At 36.2% G+C, this 23,653-nt stretch overlaps 1 protein-coding gene across 2 annotated transcripts in view; it reads left to right on the plus strand.

Annotated features, from left to right (window-relative positions):
* Window positions 1-23,272, plus strand: part of LOC127288898 (uncharacterized) — a 93,019-nt gene extending 69,747 nt beyond the window's left edge. Inside the window, exons 1-2 of one of the 2 annotated variants that reach the window (XM_051316606.1) lie at window positions 12,547-12,935; window positions 20,500-23,272. In XM_051316606.1, the coding sequence (XP_051172563.1) occupies window positions 20,505-21,728 (1,224 nt within the window). In that variant the 5' untranslated portion in view covers window positions 12,547-12,935; window positions 20,500-20,504 and the 3' untranslated portion in view covers window positions 21,729-23,272. Of the gene's footprint in view, window positions 1-12,546; window positions 12,936-20,499 lie in introns of those variants that run through there. The other variant, XM_051316605.1, reaches the window with a different exon arrangement.
* Window positions 23,273-23,653: the final 381 nt, after the last annotated feature.

Genomic DNA, 23,653 nt, shown 5'->3' on the forward strand with positions numbered 1-23,653 from the left:
TCACGTAATAACTTTGTAAAGTTGAATTTATATATAATTAAAAATAGGAACAATTGTCACACTATGTAATTTAACGTTATATCTCCTTATATTTGTAAAAAACTAATTAAACGATTACAAAATATTTTTTAGCACTAAAATTAGATAAAAGAATCTGACGCAATAATTCTTGTATCAGAACACTCATTAGATAGTAAATTTTTTTGAACTGATCCACTGCATTCTTTGGGTACTACAGATGTTACATTTCGTTTAAGAAATAACATAGTATCATAGTTAATCCTTTAAAAATCACATCAATTAGAATGTGAAATAGAGAAATTCGAGCTGAAAACTTTCTGGATAAATGATTCCATCGAACTAATCTACTGCATTATTTCGGTACTCAAGATTTTACATTTCATATACGGAATCAAAATTTAAACGTACTTCTTCTCTGTTAAATTACAATAATTAGGTTGATAAATTGAGAATTTCGAACTAAGAACTTTCTGGATAAATGTTTCTATTGTACTGATTTACTACTTATTTTGGGATCTAAAGTTTTAACATTTCATTTGCGAAATCAGTTTCTTGTAACAGTCGAATGTTACAACAGACATTGATATAAATATGTAACTTTCACAGAGATACCAAAGTTTAAGATTGATTTTATAATTTTTTGTTGAAACATAAAAAGAGACACAAATTTCCAATTTTGCCATTTCACGTAATAACTTTGTAAAGTTGAATTTATATATAATTAAAAATAGGAACAATTGTCACACTATGTAATTTAACGTTATATCTCCTTATATTTGTAAAAAACTAATTAAACGATTACAAAATATTTTTTAGCACTAAAATTAGATAAAAGAATCTGACGCAATAATTCTTGTATCAGAACACTCATTAGATAGTAAATTTTTTTGAACTGATCCACTGCATTCTTTGGGTACTACAGATGTTACATTTCGTTTAAGAAATAACATAGTATCATAGTTAATCCTTTAAAAATCACATCAATTAGAATGTGAAATAGAGAAATTCGAGCTGAAAACTTTCTGGATAAATGATTCCATCGAACTAATCTACTGCATTATTTCGGTACTCAAGATTTTACATTTCATATACGGAATCAAAATTTAAACGTACTTCTTCTCTGTTAAATTACAATAATTAGGTTGATAAATTGAGAATTTCGAACTAAGAACTTTCTGGATAAATGTTTCTATTGTACTGATTTACTACTTACTTTGGGATCTAAAGTTTTAACATTTCATTTGCGAAATCAGTTTCTTGTAACAGTCGAATGTTACAACAGACATTGATATAAATATGTAACTTTCACAGAGATACCAAAGTTTAAGATTGATTTTATAATTTTTTGTTGAAACATAAAAAGAGACACAAATTTCCAATTTTGCCATTTCACGTAATAACTTTGTAAAGTTGAATTTATATATAATTAAAAATAGGAACAATTGTCACACTATGTAATTTAACGTTATATCTCCTTATATTTGTAAAAAACTAATTAAACGATTACAAAATATTTTTTAGCACTAAAATTAGATAAAAGAATCTGACGCAATAATTCTTGTATCAGAACACTCATTAGATAGTAAATTTTTTTGAACTGATCCACTGCATTCTTTGGGTACTACAGATGTTACATTTCGTTTAAGAAATAACATAGTATCATAGTTAATCCTTTAAAAATCACATCAATTAGAATGTGAAATAGAGAAATTCGAGCTGAAAACTTTCTGGATAAATGATTCCATCGAACTAATCTACTGCATTATTTCGGTACTCAAGATTTTACATTTCATATACGGAATCAAAATTTAAACGTACTTCTTCTCTGTTAAATTACAATAATTAGGTTGATAAATTGAGAATTTCGAACTAAGAACTTTCTGGATAAATGTTTCTATTGTACTGATTTACTACTTATTTTGGGATCTAAAGTTTTAACATTTCATTTGCGAAATCAGTTTCTTGTAACAGTCGAATGTTACAACAGACATTGATATAAATATGTAACTTTCACAGAGATACCAAAGTTTAAGATTGATTTTATAATTTTTTGTTGAAACATAAAAAGAGACACAAATTTCCAATTTTGCCATTTCACGTAATAACTTTGTAAAGTTGAATTTATATATAATTAAAAATAGGAACAATTGTCACACTATGTAATTTAACGTTATATCTCCTTATATTTGTAAAAAACTAATTAAACGATTACAAAATATTTTTTAGCACTAAAATTAGATAAAAGAATCTGTCGCAATAATTCTTGTATCAGAACACTCATTAGATAGTAAATTTTTTTGAACTGATCCACTGCATTCTTTGGGTACTACAGATGTTACATTTCGTTTAAGAAATAACATAGTATCATAGTTAATCCTTTAAAAATCACATCAATTAGAATGTGAAATAGAGAAATTCGAGCTGAAAACTTTCTGGATAAATGATTCCATCGAACTAATCTACTGCATTATTTCGGTACTCAAGATTTTACATTTCATATACGGAATCAAAATTTAAACGTACTTCTTCTCTGTTAAATTACAATAATTAGGTTGATAAATTGAGAATTTCGAACTAAGAACTTTCTGGATAAATGTTTCAATTGTACTGATCTACTACTTACTTTGGGATCTAAAGTTTTAACATTTCATTTGCGAAATCAGTTTCTTGTAACAGTCGAATGTTACAACAGACATTGATATAATTATGTAACTTCCACAGAGATACCAAAGTTTAAGATTGATTTTATAATTTTTAGTTGAAACATAAAAAGAGACACAAATTTCCAATTTTGCAATTTCACGTAATAACTTTGTAAAGTTGAATTTATATATAATTAAAAATAGGAACAATTGTCACACTATGTAATTTAACGTTATATCTCCTTATATTTGTAAAAAACTAATTAAACGATTACAAAATATTTTTTAGCACTAAAATTAGATAAAAGAATCTGACGCAATAATTCTTGTATCAGAACACTCATTAGATAGTAAATTTTTTTGAACTGATCCACTGCATTCTTTGGGTACTACAGATGTTACATTTCGTTTAAGAAATAACATAGTATCATAGTTAATCCTTTAAAAATCACATCAATTAGAATGTGAAATAGAGAAATTCGAGCTGAAAACTTTCTGGATAAATGATTCCATCGAACTAATCTACTGCATTATTTCGGTACTCAAGATTTTACATTTCATATACGGAATCAAAATTTAAACGTACTTCTTCTCTGTTAAATTACAATAATTAGGTTGATAAATTGAGAATTTCGAACTAAGAACTTTCTGGATAAATGTTTCTATTGTACTGATTTACTACTTATTTTGGGATCTAAAGTTTTAACATTTCATTTGCGAAATCAGTTTCTTGTAACAGTCGAATGTTACAACAGACATTGATATAAATATGTAACTTTCACAGAGATACCAAAGTTTAAGATTGATTTTATAATTTTTTGTTGAAACATAAAAAGAGACACAAATTTCCAATTTTGCCATTTCACGTAATAACTTTGTAAAGTTGAATTTATATATAATTAAAAATAGGAACAATTGTCACACTATGTAATTTAACGTTATATCTCCTTATATTTGTAAAAAACTAATTAAACGATTACAAAATATTTTTTAGCACTAAAATTAGATAAAAGAATCTGTCGCAATAATTCTTGTATCAGAACACTCATTAGATAGTAAATTTTTTTGAACTGATCCACTGCATTCTTTGGGTACTACAGATGTTACATTTCGTTTAAGAAATAACATAGTATCATAGTTAATCCTTTAAAAATCACATCAATTAGAATGTGAAATAGAGAAATTCGAGCTGAAAACTTTCTGGATAAATGATTCCATCGAACTAATCTACTGCATTATTTCGGTACTCAAGATTTTACATTTCATATACGGAATCAAAATTTAAACGTACTTCTTCTCTGTTAAATTACAATAATTAGGTTGATAAATTGAGAATTTCGAACTAAGAACTTTCTGGATAAATGTTTCTATTGTACTGATCTACTACTTACTTTGGGATCTAAAGTTTTAACATTTCATTTGCGAAATCAGTTTCTTGTAACAGTCGAATGTTACAACAGACATTGATATAAATATGTAACTTTCACAGAGATACCAAAGTTTAAGATTGATTTTATAATTTTTTGTTGAAACATAAAAAGAGACACAAATTTCCAATTTTGCCATTTCACGTAATAACTTTGTAAAGTTGAATTTATATATAATTAAAAATAGGAACAATTGTCACACTATGTAATTTAACGTTATATCTCCTTATATTTGTAAAAAACTAATTAAACGATTACAAAATATTTTTTAGCACTAAAATTAGATAAAAGAATCTGACGCAATAATTCTTGTATCAGAACACTCATTAGATAGTAAATTTTTTTGAACTGATCCACTGCATTCTTTGGGTACTACAGATGTTACATTTCGTTTAAGAAATAACATAGTATCATAGTTAATCCTTTAAAAATCACATCAATTAGAATGTGAAATAGAGAAATTCGAGCTGAAAACTTTCTGGATAAATGATTCCATCGAACTAATCTACTGCATTATTTCGGTACTCAAGATTTTACATTTCATATACGGAATCAAAATTTAAACGTACTTCTTCTCTGTTAAATTACAATAATTAGGTTGATAAATTGAGAATTTCGAACTAAGAACTTTCTGGATAAATGTTTCTATTGTACTGATCTACTACTTACTTTGGGATCTAAAGTTTTAACATTTCATTTGCGAAATCAGTTTCTTGTAACAGTCGAATGTTACAACAGACATTGATATAATTATGTAACTTTCACAGAGATACCAAAGTTTAAGATTGATTTTATAATTTTTAGTTGAAACATAAAAAGAGACACAAATTTCCAATTTTGCAATTTCACTTAATAACTTTGTAAAGTTGAATTTATATATAATTAAAAATAGGAACAATTGTCACACTATGTAATTTAACGTTATATCTCCTTATATTTATAAAAAACTAATTAAACGATTACAAAATATTTTTTAGCACTAAAATTAGATAAAAGAATCTGACGCAATAATTCTTGTATCAGAACACTCATTAGATAGTAAATTTTTTTGAACTGATCCACTGCATTCTTTGGGTACTACAGATGTTACATTTCGTTTAAGAAATAACATAGTATCATAGTTAATCCTTTAAAAATCACATTAATTAGAATGTGAAATAGAGAAATTCGAGCTGAAAACTTTCTGGATAAATGATTCCATCGAACTAATCTGCTGCATTATTTCGGTACTCAAGATTTTACATTTCATATACGGAATCAAAATTTAAACGTACTTCTTCTCTGTTAAATTACAATAATTAGGTTGATAAATTGAGAATTTCGAACTAAGAACTTTCTGGATAAATGTTTCTATTGTACTGATCTACTACTTACTTTGGGATCTAAAGTTTTAACATTTCATTTGCGAAATCAGTTTCTTGTAACAGTCGAATGTTACAACAGACATTGATATAATTATGTAACTTTCACAGAGATACCAAAGTTTAAGATTGATTTTATAATTTTTTGTTGAAACATAAAAAGAGACACAAATTTCCAATTTTGCCATTTCACGTAATAACTTTGTAAAGTTGAATTTATATATAATTCACAATAGGAACAATTGTCACACTATGTAATTTAACGTTATATCTCCTTATATTTATAAAAAACTAATTAACCGATTACAAAATATTTTTTAGCACTAAAATTAGATAAAAGAATCTGACGCAATAATTCTTGTATCAGAACACTCATTAGATAGTAAATTTTTTTGAACTGATCCACTGCATTCTTTGGGTACTACAGATGTTACATTTCGTTTAAGAAATAACATAGTATCATAGTTAATCCTTTAAAAATCACATCAATTAGAATGTGAAATAGAGAAATTCGAGCTGAGAACTTTCTGGATAAATGATTCCATCGAACTAATCTACTGCATTATTTCGGTACTCAAGATTTTACATTTCATATACGGAATCAAAATTTAAACGTACTTCTTCTCTGTTAAATTACAATAATTAGGTTGATAAATTGAGAATTTCGAACTAAGAACTTTCTGGATAAATGTTTCTATTGTACTGATCTACTACTTACTTTGGGATCTAAAGTTTTAACATTTCATTTGCGAAATCAGTTTCTTGTAACAGTCGAATGTTACAACAGACATTGATATAATTATGTAACTTTCACAGAGATACCAAAGTTTAAGATTGATTTTATAATTTTTTGTTGAAACATAAAAAGAGACACAAATTTCCAATTTTGCCATTTCACGTAATAACTTTGTAAAGTTGAATTTATATATAATTAAAAATAGGAACAATTGTCACACTATGTAATTTAACGTTATATCTCCTTATATTTGTAAAAAACTAATTAAACGATTATAACACATTTTTTTCGCACTAAAATTAGATAAAAGAAACTGACGCAATAATTCTTGTATCAGAACACTTATTGGACAGTAAATTTTTTTGAACTAATCCACTGCATTCTTTGGGTACTACAGATGTTACATTTCGTTTAAGAAATAACATAGTAACATAGTTGTTCCTTTAAAAATAACATCAATTAGGTTAAGAAATAGAGAAATTCGAACTGAGAACTTTCTGGATAAATGATTCCATCGAACTAATCTACTGCATTATTTCGGTACTCAAGATTTTACATTTCATATACGAAATCAAAATTTAAACGTACTTCTTGTCTGTTAAATTACAATAATTAGGTTGATAAATTGAGAATTTCGAACTAAGAACTTTCTGGATAAATGTTTCTATTGTACTGATCTACTACTTACTTTGGGATCTAAAGTTTTAACATTTCATTTGCGATATCAGTTTCTTGTAACAGTCGAATGTTACAACAGACATTGATATAATTATGTAACTTTCACAGAGGTACCAAAGTTTAAGATTGATTTTATAATTTTTAGTTGAAACATAAAAAGAGACACAAATTTCCAATTTTGCCATTTCACTTAATAACTTTGTAAAGTTGAATTTATATATAATTAACAATAGGAACAATTGTCACACTATATAATTTAACGTTATATCACCGTATATTTGTAAAAAACTAATTAAACGATTATAACACATTTTTTTAGCACTAAAATTGGATAATAGAATCTGACACATAAATCTTGTATCAGAACACTCGTTGGATAGTAAATTTCATTGAACTTATCCACTGCATTCTTAGGGTACTCCAGATATTACATTTCGTTTAAGAAATATCATAGTAACATTTTTGTTTCTTCAAAAATCACATAAATTAGGTTGAGAAATAAAAAAGTCCGAACTGAGAACTTTCTTGATAAATGATTTCATCGAACTGATCTACTGAAATATTTGGGTTCCTAAGATTTTACTTTTTATATTTGTAATCAAAATTTAAACGTACTTCTTCTCTGTTAAATTACAATAATTAGGTTGACAAATTGAGAATTTCGAACTAAGAACTTTCTGGTTAAATATTTCCATCGCACTAATCTACTACGTACTTTGAGATCTAAAGTTTTAACATTTCATTTGCGGTATCATTTTCTTGTAACAGTTTAATGTTATAGCAGACTCGAAAATATTCATATAGCTTTCACAGAGATATCAAAGTTTAAGTTTGGTTTTCTAATTTTTTTATGAATCATAAAAAGAGAAACATATTTCAAACTTTGACATTTTACGTAATAACTTTGTAAATTTGGTGTTATAAATAATTAACGAAAGAAACAATTGTCACACTATGAAATTTAACATTATATCTCCTTATATTTGTACAAATATAACACGCAATTCTAAAAAAAATTTGTAAATGTCAAAAGAGACTCAGCACGTTCAAGGGTGTTGGATGATTTTTGGATGTCCAATGATAGGACGGTTATGCAGAAAGAGGAGATTAAGAGAGTGAGGGAGGAACTTGAGCCCCGTCGATCAGACGGAGAAATGAATGTGTCAATGTTTTACCGCCGTGGAATCCCTTCCATAATTAAAATCCCGCTTAAAAATCGCACATCCACTGTTACAGTCCAAATAGATGCGTGTAAGGAGAATCTGTAGTGATTTCCCCACTTAGTTCCCAAGTTTGTGTCCCTTCTTTGAGATAAAATTATTTTATTTCTATCTATCAAAGTTATCTAAGGAAACACATACAGAACTAAATGTGGACATTGTGATTCTATATGAAAATTATTATTATTGAGCAATAACAATTATTTTTTAATTAATGGGTCTAATGGTTATGCAGATTCAATTTATCAAAAATTCATCTTTTCCTTTGATAATAATGTAATTTTTATTTTATTCTTTATTGTATAATCTTATACTGAACTTTAACGTTTATAGCGCCAACCTAGATTTAGTTAATAATTTATATTTTGTATTGTTACTTACATAACTATTAGAATTTAGGACTACTTTTGAACAAAAGGGCCTGTCCCGTTAATAAATAAATGAAATGAAAATTAAATTAAAGAATCTGACATATAAAGCTTGTAAGTGAACACTCATTGAATAGTAGATTTCTTTGAACTGATCTACTGCATTCTTTGGGTACTCCAGATGTTATATTTTATATACGGAATCAAAGTAATAACATAATTCTTCTCTCATAAATTACATTTATTAGGTTGAGAAATAGGGAATTCCGAACTGATAACTTTGTGGATAAATATTTCTATACAAAATCAAAATATTAACTTACTTCTTCTCTCATTAATTACATTAATTAGGTTGAGAAATAGAGAAGTCCAAACTGAGAACTTTCTGGATAAATGTTTCTATCGAACTGACTTACTACTTAGTTTGGGATCTACAGTTTTAACATTTCATTTGCGGAATCATTTTCTTGTAATAGTCGAATGTTACAGCAGCACTAATTAAACGATTGTGACCTTTTTTGTTAGCAATAAAATTAAATTAAAGAATCTGACACAACATAGTTGTTCCCTTAAAAATTACATAAATTAGGTTGAGAAGTAGAGAAGTCCGAACTGAAAATTTTCTGGATAATTGATTTCATCAAACTGATCTACTGCATTATTTTGTCACTTTAGATTTTACTTGTCAGATTGTAACGATGTAAATCGTTACTTATATTGGTTGGTATCTGTCAGCGTTTTTGCCCCTTTTGATCAGTCAGCTGTTTAGTTTTTCGTGTCAACGTGCCATGAACATGTGTTCTGGCAGTTTTTCTTCGTGAGGATCTGCACATGTTTGTGCCTTCTAAAGGTCCGATTGTCAGTTATATTTAAATGTTTAACATTGTTTGTGTATTTACTTATTGTTACGTTTATATTTAATTTTGAAGGTAAGCGTAATAAAAAGGTGTTTTATACTTCGGCAGTCGTTAGCAAATATTTTACACGAATGCAATAATAGTTCTTTATTTTTATTTATTTGTAGGAATGTTTAATACCTTTGCCCTCCATGGACCGTTAGAAATTGTTCTTATTTATTCGAAAGGAACGAGTATTAGAGATTAAGAGAAAAGAAAGTATAATGATATGCAAGAAAATATTAATTTCTTATATTAAGATTTCAAATAGAAACCTTGCTTCCTTGCTTGGGTACCAGGTCCTAAGGTGGACCAAGTTTCAATCCTGACTAACCTCAGAAAACAGAATCCTGGGGTGGATACAACTAATTGGAGGTTGTATTCGGGAGGTTAAACAGGATCAGGGGTAGTTTCTACGGCTGCAAGCTGGAATCTCGTGGTAGATGTGCCTGAGAGTCAGCTGGGTGTGCTTGAGTGTCTTCACTACAAACTGTGTTTCGGTTTTGGGCAGATCACTCTTCGAGTGAGTAAGCACAGAATGGACCCGGTGAGTTGTAGACAAGACACGGCTAGCGAAGCGACGGAGGATTTCGTGGATAAGTCTTAATATTGACGGACCACGGTATTCAATGTTCGCAGATTAACTTGCATCACTGTATAAGCCCAACGGCGATTCTAGCCAAGAACTTGACAGCTATTGCCTTCATTCAAGAACCTTGGGTTTACAAGTGAAAGATTAGAGAACTAAATAACTGTGGGGAGTTAGTGTATTCACCACAAGAATTACCACTCAGGGCGTGTATCGTCTATAAGGGAGTAAATGCGGTTCCTCTTTCAGAGTTAACTAGTCGAGATCTGGCAGTTATAAAAGTCATGTATCAAGATAAAAATGGAAGTAAGAAAGAGTTGATTCTTGCCTCTGGTTACTTTCCAAGATCAGAAAATGAACTCTTACCACCGGACAAGGTGTACTGTCAGTACTGGCCTCCCTGTTAATCGAGACAAGACAAATATTGTTTTCTTCACTAGAAAATACAAAGTTTCAACTGTGAGGAAACCTGTATTTTATGGAAAAGAAGTGCTTTTTTCTGATTCGGTTAAATATCTAGGAGTGATTCTGGACAAGAAGCTAATCTTAAGAAAGCACTCAGAATATCAATATAGTATGTTTTGCACTACTTTTTGGGTTTGCAGAAGGGCAATTAGATTATCTTGGGGTCTAAAACCGGATATGGTTTTGTGGCTCTATTGTATGGTCCTGTTGCCAAAGTTTCTGCATGCATCAGTTGTTTAGTGGATTAGAGAAAACGGTTGAAAACCGTAAACTTCTGCCTTTGAGGTCTCTTTTGAACCATTCCGCTTGAAAAATATTTGACCGAATGGAAAAATATTTTCACTAAATATATATAAGTACTAAAGTGTCTCGAAGTGGAAAAAGTAATTTTCTTTACCATGATCCCTTTGCGCAGGATTTTTTGACATACTGCAAAAAACTCAATACAACATAATTTTACTTTACTGAACATGGAACAGGGAAAAAAAGCTATATTGCGCATGGTGATTATTATATTTTTATTTCAAGCAATAATTATTATTTTTGAAACGCATACTTTGAGGACTTTTGTTATAGTGTAGGTTGCATGTTAGTTTGCCCTGAATGTATATATATCGGGCTGAAAAAACTTGTACAAGAAAATGTACATGTACATGTACTTTCACATGAACACGTTCATGTTCTTGTACAGGAACATTTGTTTAATAAATTTTATTATTTATGAAACGCATACTTTGAGGACCTTTGTTATGGTGTAGTGTGTATGTTATTTGGTCTTGGTTATGTAAGTAACGCATACTTTGAGGACTGCTACACTGCGCATAGGGATTATCACATTTCGATTTTAAGCCTTAGTTATTATTTATGAAACGCATACTTTGAGGACCATTGTTATGGTGTAGTGTGTATGTTATTTGGTCTTGGTTATGTAAGTAACGCATACTTTGAAGACTGCTACACTGCGCATAGGGATTATCACATTTCGATTTTAAGCCTTAAGGCCTTTCTCCAACAGGATCCTAAACTCTTGCGTTGCGTATTCATTGCGTCGGTTGCTATTGGAAACCAATGCTAAAATCAACGCGTCAGTCACGCAACGCAAAAGTTTAGGTTCCTATTGGAGAAAGGCCTTTAGTTATTATTTATGAAACGCATACTTTGAGGACCATTGTTATGGTGTAGTGTGTATGTTATTTGGTCTGGGTTATGTAAGTAACGCATACTTTGAGGACCATTGTTATGGTGTAGTGTGTATGTTATTTGGTCTGGGTTATGTAAGTAACGCATACTTTGGGGACGGCTACACTGCGCATGCTGATTATCACATTTCGATTTTAAGCCTTAGTTATTATTTATGAAACACATACTTTGAAGTCCTTTGTTATAGTGTAGTGTGTATGTTATTTGGTCCTGGTATGTAAGTAACGCATATTTTGAGGACTGCTACACTGCGCAAGGTGATAATCAAATTTCGTTTTTAAGCCTTAGTAATTATTTATAAAACGCATACTTTTAGGACTTTTTGAAAGTATACTGTACACTTTACTTTGTCCAGATTATTAATGCAATGCATGTTTTGAGGACACGGTTGTTACAAACATTGTACTCAAATTATGCGTTCTGTACATAAAATTGTCCTCAAAGCATTCGTTGTATATATAATTTTGTCCCAAAATTATGCCCTGTACATATAAAAGACGTACAAGTACAATGCATTCTTTGAGGACATTGGCGGTATATAAATTTTTAAGTCCCCAAACTATGCCTTGTGTACTTAATCCTTGATTTAAAAGTAGTAAATTTGAGTATAAATCAATTATTCCAATTGCATAATGTAGTATTTTTCATCAGGAACCTATATATGCGGCAAAAAACGTGAGTCCGACACCATTCAGGAAAATTTTTTTATTTTTAAATAAAACCAACTATTACTTATGCTTATGTTATATATTTTTATTAACAATTTCACATATACTTACACATATACACAAAGTACATACACATGTATACTCACACATATGAATACATGTATATATATATATATATATATATATATATATACATATGACATTAAAATGTAACGAAGCATTCGTTAGTTGGGTTTTCGTCTTGCTTTTCTATGTGGCAGTCAAATTCAGTTGCTTTCGCGAAATCTGTCGTAGAACTGATGTACGCAGGCGTGACGTACGAACGTTCACGGGGGGCTGCGAATATGGCCGATTAGTTATTTCGTAGGCCAGGGTTGTCCATAGGAGCGAGAGAGACGGAATCATAGGGATGATCCAAGGACCGGCAGGGGGATCTACCAGGCAGTTCAGTTACCCGATCGATTGAGAGCGGACGTGATATCTGTATCAATTGTTTCCTTTTTATATACTCTTTTGTAATATTGTTGTTTGGTTAATTGGCGATTACTTAATAAATAGTTAGCGTTGAATTCGGAGTGTTTTTTATTGAGTGTTTTCTCCTTGGCGAATTCTTCCCACATCTCGAGAAGCGTCGTCGGTCAAGAGTCAGCTTAGCGTCATCGAGGTAAGTGTGTTAGTGTTGGCCTGCCTCAACGTCCGGCATCAGACGTTTATATGTTTTGGAGGATCCCCTTTTTGAGATTTGTTGGATAATGTGTATTTTGAATTGGCGGGTTTAGATGCCCAGTTTATGTTAATTATAAATTATAAAAACCCCGTTACAATTTTGGCGCCCAACGTGGGGCGACGCCAAGACATTGAGGCAGAGGAAAATTTTTTATATGTGTAATTAAAACTATTTATTTGGAGGTATATATTGATTTGTGATTTTTTTTATTTTATTGATTGAATTTTTTGTGTATTTTGTGTGGCCGTGTATATTGGGAATATACATCGGGAAATTGAACTCAGTGTGTAAAAAACTAATTTATTCGCCATGTGCTCGGACGTGACGTCACATTGAGCGAAATTGGCGGTATCAGGAATTACGTCATCGGAACGAAAAATCGCGCGCAAGTGTTTGTGGCCTTTTCGGTTCTGGTAAAACCTGAAATTAGTTAAATTAATCAAGAAAATTAGTATTGATTAGTGTTGTGTTTGTCGAGATTAATTTTATAGGTATTTTTTTTTTCTCTCTCGGAAAATTCTTAATTGATCGAAAATTTTTTATTAGTAGATTAAATAATTTTTTTTTCTCGGCGTGTGTGGAAGTGACGTCATTCGCGTTTATAGTATCGTGAGAAATCTTTTCCGCGGGAAATAAGATTTTAGACGCCATTTCCAAAATTTTGTGTGAGTGGTGAAAAATTCTTGCGAAGAAGAATTTTAATTTTTTTTACGACTTGTCGTGGACAAGTAAAAGAATTTTAAATTATTGAACATTTTATCAATTTTTAAACTGTGGCTTGCTCATTCGCAAGGTTAGCAAATTTTTTTTTAATTGTGTTTGTTCATTATTTATTTTTTTTTGAATGTTGAAAAAATTTTTTTTTAATCGTAGAGGCTCGCGTGGTGTGTATTTTAAATTCTTTTTCTTTGGTGGCTGCATATTAATGCAGGTTGTAGATAAATTAATATAAGATTAAAAATTTTATTTAATTTTTATTGTGTGTTGTACGGTACTATTTTATTATCGGCGTATTTTTTGTCCATTTTAAAGAGGGCGCTAGCTACAAATTAGTTAGCGAAAATTTCTTTTAAATTAACGTGTCAATAATATTTTTTTTTTGTGTGTGTATTGGCAGTACTATTGTCCTTTCTTAATTTTGTGGCACCATTTTGGGTGGAAAAATTTTGAAAAATAAGCCAATTGAATTCGAAACTTTTTTTTTGTGGGAATTTGAAATTTATGAATTATTTCAACATGAGTAGGGAGTCCGACGTTTTTAAACGACAAATGGAGGCGGTTCTGAAAGATCCGAAGGCCCGAAAAATTTGGGAGCAGGTCAAACTAATGACAATTGAAGATGTCGTTTTCAAATTAAACAGTCAAGGATGCAGCATCAAAGGATCAGTCCAAGTGCTGTATGAAAGACTTTTGAGGCTCCGAACAAGAATTGTTTTAGGAGAAACATTGTATGTGCCGTGGGCAGATAAATACGATGCGGCAGATTCATCCAACGTATTCATTTTGGAAGGACTTCCTGGCCCTTTAAGAAAAAGGAGTAGTAGATCGGATTCAGTGGCCAGTGAGCGAGAGGAATCACTGGGGGCAATAGGGGGACAAAGTAGTGGCGCTGATATAGCGGTGACTGAGGAACTCAATAGCACTGACGAAAATGATTCGATTGGATCACAGAGGACACAGATACCCAGGTCCAGTGTTGGCGGAAAAGAAGTGTCAATGACGGGTGATGTCAATGCGGGCGCTAACTTGGCCAGTTTTCCTGAAACTTGGAATATGAATCATATCGCTCAGTGGCTACAAAGGGGGCCTGAAGCACAGACCTTTTTCACCCACAGCCAAAAAACAGCGTTAGGTTGGTGGAAGACGGGTACTCAGGCTGGCGCCGATCAACGGGGTGGCAATCCAGAAGCGGACACAGGAAGGGGTCCACTTACCAACGAGTTACCTCAACAAAGATTAGGTGCCATCTCTAAACAGGGAGTAAATCAGTCTACAACTAGTCAAAAGAGTGCAGAGGTGACAATAGACGAAGTGTCGAAAATAGTACAGGACATGAAACGTGTATTAGAGGCCCCAGAATCTAAGGAGTGGGGACGACGGGCTAAGGGTGAGCCCACACCAAAGAAGAAGAGGCCCACAGGACATGAGTCCTGTGGTGAGGATAGCGTCAAGAGCTATCACTCTGGGGGCAAAAAGGACAATTATGTCAAATCTAGGTTGAGCGACAGGCAGTCATGGCGAACATTGTCGTCTTCGGAATCGGAAAGCGATTCGGAGAGTGTCGAAGATAGGCAGGACCGGAACCAGCAATCCAGGGTGGATCAGGGGACGGTCAGACTACTTAAAGACTGGGAGATTAAATTCTCGGGAGGCGAGAAAGAAGACCCAGAAGAATTTATCCAACGATTGGAGGATTGCAAGTATCGCAATGGCCTGAGTGATGGCCAAATTCTCAGGGCAGTCCCAGGAGTTCTGCGGCAGTCGGCCACGAGGTGGTTTAGGGTGGTGAGGGATGGGATTGGCTCATGGAAAACCTTTAAAAAAGTTTTCATGAGAGAGTTTGCTAGGGTATTGGACGATGATGACATTTGGGACGAGCTCAAAGCCAGAACCCAAGCCAAAGGCGAAAAACTGTCGTCATATATCACCAATCTAAAAATGATCGCAGATCACTTTAAGAGGCCCCTATCGGGAGATAAAATGTTAAAAATAGTGTTCAGAGGACTGACACCCGAATATAGGCGGTTCATTGCAAACCAGGAGGTGCAAGACTTGGGTGATTTGGAAAAATACGCGAGGAGATACGAGAAGATTCGTGATCTGGATAAGCGTTATATGCCACCACCCACTAAGGAAAAAATGAGATTTCCATCGGCGTCACCAAGAGGTGGAGCAAAGGCAAGCAAGCTAGATGCGCTGCTTGAGGATTCTCTGTCGGATTCGGGGTCAGACAAGGACAAAAAGCCAGCTAAGAAAAAGTCCAACTCTAGAAAGAAGAAGGTGACCAAAAGGAAGGAAGCTGAGGAAGTCGATGCATTCCAGATGCAAAAAGGGCAGTGGAACTCGGGAGCAAACAAAAACGGGGCAAAACAGTCAGCACGACAGGCACCCGTAGCAGTAGCTCCGAAGAGGTTTTCGGGACAAAGAGTACCTGAACCATCGAGGCCGGTCAGTGGTACTGTACCGGAACCACGGCCATTTTTAGGCACCTGCAACATGTGTCAGGTGGTGGGACATAGGGCGTCCCAATGTCCAACGAGGGTCTGTTTCAAGTGCAGAGTTCAGGGACATTTTGCTTCGGAATGCCCGAATAAACAATCGGAATCTCTTGGTGGCCAGTGTCAGGTCTGTGGGACCAAAGGCACTGTGTTTAAAAATTGTCCAACTTGTGCCCCATTGCGAGCAATGTGGGGAAACGAGTTTGGGGGGGGGGGACCGACAAACCCTCCCCCCCAACCTTAGGCTCAGTCACCACGAGTGAAGAGGTGTTCCTGAGAGTGCAAGAGAAGGTGTACTCTGATGAGAGTGGGGAGGACCCACTCAAGCTTCAACAGGAACAGAGTGAAGAGCGGAGGGGTGAGTGTTCACCCAGAGTGAAATTAGTGCGTCAAACTCAAATTGAGCAGAGGAGGAGTAAGGAGGACTCACTCAAGGCTCAAAATGAGAGGAGTTTATTAGAGAGAGTTGGTGAGTGTTCACCAAGGAAGTGGCCTTCGAGGCAAACTCAATTTGAGCAGCGGACGAGTGAGGAGGACTCACTCAAGGCTTAAAATGAGAAAAGTGTGTTAGAGAGGAGGGGCGAGTGTTCGCCCAGTGTTAAGTCTGAGACAGACTCAATTTGAGCAGGTGACGAGTGAGGAGGACTCACTCAAGGCTCAAAATAGAGGGATGAAGTGTTGGGGTGAGAGTTCACCCAGCGAAATGACCGTGGGTCATTCGCAAAATGAGTCGCTGGCGAGTGAGGAGTACTCACTCAGGGCTCAACAAAACGTGTCTAGTAGAATGGGTGAGGGATCACCCAGTGATATGGTCGTGGGCCATTCACAAAATAAGTTGCTGGCGAGTAAGGAGAACTTACTCAGGACTCATCTACTAGTCACAAGTGGTAAAGGTGAGTGTTCACCTAGTGGAAAGTCTGCGCGGCAGACAAATAGAGTTTGTTGTTCGAGTGAGGAGGACTCACTCCGTACTAAGAGAGGGACACCAAGCATTAGTGGCACTGGGACACATTGTCCCAGTGATCAAAGGATAATACATCCTACTAGTGGTGTTGGTGGGACTAATAGTGCTGAACATTTGGCAGCACGTATAGTCCAGGGGAGGGGAGAAGTTGCAAGTGATGCAACGGAATTCCCCGAACCTAACGAAATGATTGATGGGACAAGGGCTGAAAATAGATACTTTTTAAAAGTAATTATCGCGGATCGTCCATATATGGCGTTGTTTGATCCAGGTGCGATGATATCAGTTGTGGGTCCCAAATTGGCGGCCAAGTTTCGGGAAAAATTAGAGGCGGCCGATACAGCGGTCCAGAGTGCCCTTGGCGGCTCAACGAGTACATTAGGAAAGTTTAGATTGTGGTTGACAGTCGACGGTCATTCACAACCATTTGAGTTAAAAGCAATTGATTCTTTGACTCAGGATATTATTTTGGGCATTGACTTTTGCAAGGACATGGACATGGATGTCCAATTGGGCAAGGGCCTCTGGAGAATTAAGAAGGGTGAGTGGCATGAATTTGCGACTCAACTTAATAAGCGGGATCGTGGCGATATTTCTGCGGAGTGTGCAGGAATATCGGAGTTGACCGATGAACAGCGTGAAGAAGTTCAACTAATGGTCAACCAGTTGGTACTACCCCTAACGGCAGAGTTAGGAATGACATCCTTAACCGAACATCACATTCGTTTGAGTGATACGGTACCGGTCAAGCATAGACCACGAAGGATGTCACCCATGATTCTTGAGTGGCTCATAAAAGAGGTTAAAAAGTTGTTGGAGCAAGGGATCATTGAGCGTGCTGCGAGCGATTGGAGCTCAGCACCAGTGGTTGTAAAAAAAGTGATGGTACTTTACGGTTATGTTTCGACTACAGAGATCTGAACAAAGTAACCATCAAAGATGCTTATCCGATCCCTAGTGTGGACTCAATATTGGATAAATTACGGAAGGCCAGATATATATCCAAAATAGATCTGAAGATGGCCTATCATCAGGTACCAATGTCGGCGGAGAGTTAAAAGTATACAGCGTTTTCAATTCCAGGCTTAGGGTTATTCCAGTTCAAAAGAATGCCCTTTGGACTAACTAACGCGCCTATGACATTTCAGCGGCTGGTCGACTCTTTGTTCGGTCCAGAATTCGAACCAGTGGTGTTCGGGTACCTAGATGATATTATTATCGTGACAAACGATTATCAGGAACATCTTCATTGGTTGGAAATTGTCCTAAAGAAATTAGCTGCGGCTGGTTTGGTAGTGAACCCGAGTAAATGCGAATTTGGTTGTTCGAGGGTCACGTACTTGGGATATGTTTTGGATAAAGACGGTTTGAGGCCAGATCCGGATAAGATAGCGCCGGTTCTGGAATATCCAGCTCCACAAAATATCAAACAAATTCGTAGATTCCTAGGAATGGTAGGATGGTATTCGCGGTTTATCCAGAAGGATAGCGAGCTTAAAATACCACTTTTGCGGCTACTACACAAGGATAAGAATTGGGTATGGGAAAGTGACCAACAAGAGGCGTTTCAAGAGTTGAAACAGAAATTGGTTTCGGCACCAGTGTTGGCCCGTCCTGATTTCACTAAGCCGTTCACGATACAATGTGACGCAAGTGACTCAGCGATTGGAGCTGTGCTTACACAGGAGACTGAGGATGGCGAACATCCCATTGTTTATGCCAGTAGAGCATTAACATCGGCGGAACGCAATTATAGCGTTACCGAAAGGGAATGTTTGGCCCTATTGTGGGCAATTCGTAAATTTAGACCATATGTGGAAGGCTCTAAATTCAAGGCCATAACGGATCATAGTGCGTTAAAGTGGCTGAGGAATCTGAAGGATCCTACAGGGCGTCTGGCACGTTGGGCATTGGAGATGCAGCAGTGGGATTTCGACATCGTACATAGGAAGGGTGCGAATCACCATGTACCAGACGCATTGTCTCGCATGTTCGATGAAGAAGAGGCCGAGTTAGCGGCCTTCGAGACAATCACAGATCCGTGGTATTTGAAGAGGAAAGAGATGGTCGTTAAGTTTCCGAAGAGGTTTCCTGGCTGGTTGGTCGAAGAAGAGAGGTTATATTGTCATCAGAATGACCCATTATTACTTCCGATAACTGGCGATGAAGTGGGGTGGAAATTAGTATTTCCACTTGAGTATAGGGCAGAAGTGCTGAAAAACGCACATTCTGAGATTTCGGCGGGACACTTGGGCATTGAGAAAACGTACCAACGCGTAGCTCAGGAATATTATTTGCCAGGAGTATGGCATGATGTTCAGACGTTTGTCAGGCAATGTCCCGAGTGTCAACGGTTCAAAGTGTCACAAGAAGGACCTCAAGGTCTCATGGGTCGAAGGATTGTGGAACGACCTTAGACCGTAGTGGCGGCTGATTGCATGGAGTTTCCTCCTAGCAAAAGCCAGAATAGGCACTTGGTAGTGTTCCAAGACCTATTTTCCAGATGGATAGAGGTGAAACCTCTGAGATCGGCGGATGGCAAATCAATTGCCAAGGCCTTCGAGGAGTTGATTTTATTCAGATGGGAAACTCCGAATTTCTTGTTGACAGACAACGGGAAAGAATTCGACAATAACCATCTTAAATCAACACTCGAAGAGTATGGTGTGCGTCATTTGACGACACCACCATATCACCCTCAGGCCAACCCCGTTGAGAGAAGTAATCGGACACTGAAAACAATGATCGCTACCTTTGTGGGTTCTGACCACCGTGATTGGGACAAGCATGTGCACGAGTTCCGTCATGCAGTCAACACGGCAGTCCAAGCGACTACGAAGGTATCACCGGCGTTTCTCAATTTTGGTAGGCAACCTAACCCCGTTAAGAGTTTACGGCGGAAGGTTGAAGAGAAACGATTGGTACAGCGCATTGATCCAGAAGTCTGGTGCGATAGAATGCGTAGATTGGACGCATTGCGGGATTTGGTGGCTCGTTTTATAGACGAGGAAAGGGAGAAACAGGCGAAGTACTACAATCGAAATAAGCGCGAGGCAACGTTTAGTGTAGGCGATCTAGTACTTTGGCGAACGCATAAATTATCGAACGCGAATCAACGGTTCTCAGCCAAGCTGGCTCCAAAATTCGAAGGTCCGTTCGAAATAATTAGGCAACTGTCTCCCTCGGTGTATGAATTGAAATCCGAAGATAAGCGGCGAGTGGCCAAAGTTCATGTCTCGGATTTGAAAAGATATATACCTCCTCGTAAATAGAGTTAAGTAATGGTTGAGAGTGGTGATTAATATATTTTTGTTTTCAGATTGGATGCCCAAACGTCGGCTCAAGTCACCATCTGGGCCATCGCCGAAGAGAAAAATGTGGAGGAGTGGTTGTGGCGCTCGTCGTGGGTGGAGTGGTCGGCACCTAGTGGCGAAGAAGGCTTTGCCGGAGTTCTCGCCTCCAGCGGTAGGATCGCGGCTGGACAGGGTAGAAACTCTGGTCCAGAGAGTTTTTGAGGAACGAGGCATTACCCCCACTCAACCGGAGGAGATAGCGGAACCATCTGTTCTTGGTGATAATTCTGTGGCCCGGTTGAGTGGTGAGTTGAATGAGGCTGCAGCTGTTGAAGTGGCTGCTGAGACCAGTGTGGAGGCGTCCACGGACAAAATTGTGGCCACTGGGGCCGTCAAGAAGGTACTTCGTCAGAGGCGTGACCCGTACCAATTGGAACGTGCTCCCGGTGAGAGTGAGGAAGCGTGGGAGAGCCGTTTGGCGGTGGCCGACTTGGAGAGGACGGTGGCTCCGGTGGAACTGTCCCCGGAGAGAAGAGTAGAGCGGCTTCGACTTCGTCAGGAGTTCGAAGTCGAATATCGAAACCGACATCCTCTCAAGTCGGAGAACTATGTAAGTGGTGTGCCGAGGCCCGTGTATAAACCGACGGCGTCTCACTTACCTAAGGAGGCAGGGGTGGCGGAGGTTTGCGCGATCCAAACCTTACCGGCGCCAGCATCTTCAGTGATAAGTGCGAGTGGCAGGAGGCAGTTACCGGCTGTATTGGCCGGTATTATGTTCAAGGGTTTGGACCCAATACTGACGGATCCAAGGTTGGACCCGCCTATGAGGTCCTGCTTCAATTGTTGGAAGAGAGGCCATCGCCTCTCTGATTGCCCAAAAGAATGGGCAGATTTTTGCAAAAACTGCGGAAGGAGGGAGGTGACCCTTAACACGTGTCCACGCTGCTCACGCGTGCATGCCGAGTTCCTGAGTCAGCGTGATGGGACCTCGTCGTCAAGGCCATCTCAGCGGCTGGTGGAACGGGAGGACCCTCCACCAAGGAACCGTCGTAGTTCGCCGGTTCCCCAACAAGTTGAGCGGCCCCCACCTAGGGAGGAAAACGTCGAGCCTGAGGCTCGTGTAGTGGCGGCGTCTGGTCCAACCCTTCTCGACAAGCTGCGAGAGTTGGACCAACGTTTGGAGGGAGTTCCACAGGAACTCAAAGAGGAACTTAAATTGGAGTTCCTCAAGGAGCGTCGTAGTCGACGCCACTAGTGTTGATTTTTCTTTTTGGAAGGGAAGAGACATGAAATTCAATTTTAAGTTCAAAGAAATATTAATTCTGTCATCTTCTTTCCTTATTTTGCTATTAAATTTTCATTTTATTAAATAAAATAAATAAAAAGCAAGTTTATTTTTTTTTGTGAACTGTGTTAGAATGCTTATTTCCCCCCTTTTAATGTTTTTTTTTCGTGGTTTGGTTTTTTGTGGCTCTTTGTGAGATTGATAGGCGATATTACTGAGAGTAACATCGGCCTAGGGGAGGGGATTGTAACGAAGCATTCGTTAGTTGGGTTTTCGTCTTGCTTTTCTATGTGGCAGTCAAATTCAGTTGCTTTCGCGAAATCTATCGTAGAACTGATGTACGCAGGCGTGACGTACGAACGTTCACGGGGGGCGGCGAATAGGGCCGATTAGTTATTTCGTAGGCCAGGGTTGTCCATAGGAGCGAGAGAGACGGAATCATAGGGATGATCCAAGGACCGGCAGGGGGATCTACCAGGCAGTTCAGTTACCCGATCGATTGAGAGCGGACGTGATATCTGTATCAATTGTTTCCTTTTTATATACTCTTTTGTAATATTGTTGTTTGGTTAATTGGCGATTACTTAATAAATAGTTAGCGTTGAATTCGGAGTGTTTTCTCCTTGGCGAATTCTTCCCACATCTCGAGAAGCGTCGTCGGTCAAGAGTCAGCTTAGCGTCATCGAGGTAAGTGTGTTAGTGTTGGTCTGCCTCAACGTCCGGCATCAGACGTTTATATGTTTTGGAGGATCCCCTTTTTGAGATTTGTTGTATAATGTGTATTTTGAATTGGCGGGTTTAGATGCCCAGTTTATGTTAATTATAAATTATAAAAACCCCGTTACAATTTTGGCGCCCAACGTGGGGCGACGCCAAGACATTGAGGCAGAGGAAAATTTTTTATATGTGTAATTAAAACTATTTATTTGGAGGTATATATTGATTTGTGATTTTTTTTATTTTATTGATTGAATTTTTTGTGTATTTTGTGTGGCCGTGTATATTGGGAATATACATCGGGAAATTGAACTCAGTGTGTAAAAACTAATTTATTCGCCATGTGCTCGGACGTGACGTCACATTGAGCGAAATTGGCGGTATCAGGAATTACGTCATCGGAACGAAAAATCGAGCGCAAGTGTTTGTGGCCTTTTCGGTTCTGGTAAAACCTGAAATTAGTTAAATTAATCAAGAAAATTAGTATTGATTAGTGTTGTGTTTGTCGAGATTAATTTTATAGGAATTTTTTTTTCTCTCTCGGAAAATTCTTAATTGATCGAAAATTTTTTATTAGTAGATTAAATAATTTTTTTTTCTCGGCGTGTGTGGAAGTGACGTCATTCGCGTTTATAGTATCGTGAGAAATCTTTTCCGCGGGAAATAAGATTTTAGACGCCATTTCCAAAATTTTGTGTGAGTGGTGAAAAATTCTTGCGAAGAAGAATTTTAATTTTTTTTACGACTTGTCGTGGACAAGTAAAAGAATTTTAAATTATTGAACATTTTATCAATTTTTAAACTATGGCTTGCTCATTCGCAAGGTTAGCAAATTTTTTTTTAATTGTGTTTGTTCATTATTTATTTTTTTTTGAATGTTGAAAAAATTTTTTTTTAATCGTAGAGGCTCGCGTGGTGTGTATTTTAAATTCTTTTTCTTTGGTGGCTGCATATTAATGCAGGTTGTAGATAAATTAATATAAGATTAAAAATTTTATTTAATTTTTATTGTGTGTTGTACGGTACTATTTTATTATCGGCGTATTTTTTGTCCATTTTAAAGAGGGCGCTAGCTACAAATTAGTTAGCGAAAATTTCTTTTAAATTAACGTGTCAATAATATTTTTTTTTGTGTGTGTATTGGCAGTACTATTGTCCTTTCTTAATTTTGTGGCACC

Source organism: Leptopilina boulardi, unplaced genomic scaffold (assembly GCF_019393585.1).
Source record: "Leptopilina boulardi isolate dan_hultmark-lab unplaced genomic scaffold, ZJU_Lbou_2.1 LbouV2_397, whole genome shotgun sequence".
NCBI classification, from domain to species: domain Eukaryota; kingdom Metazoa; phylum Arthropoda; class Insecta; order Hymenoptera; family Figitidae; genus Leptopilina; species Leptopilina boulardi.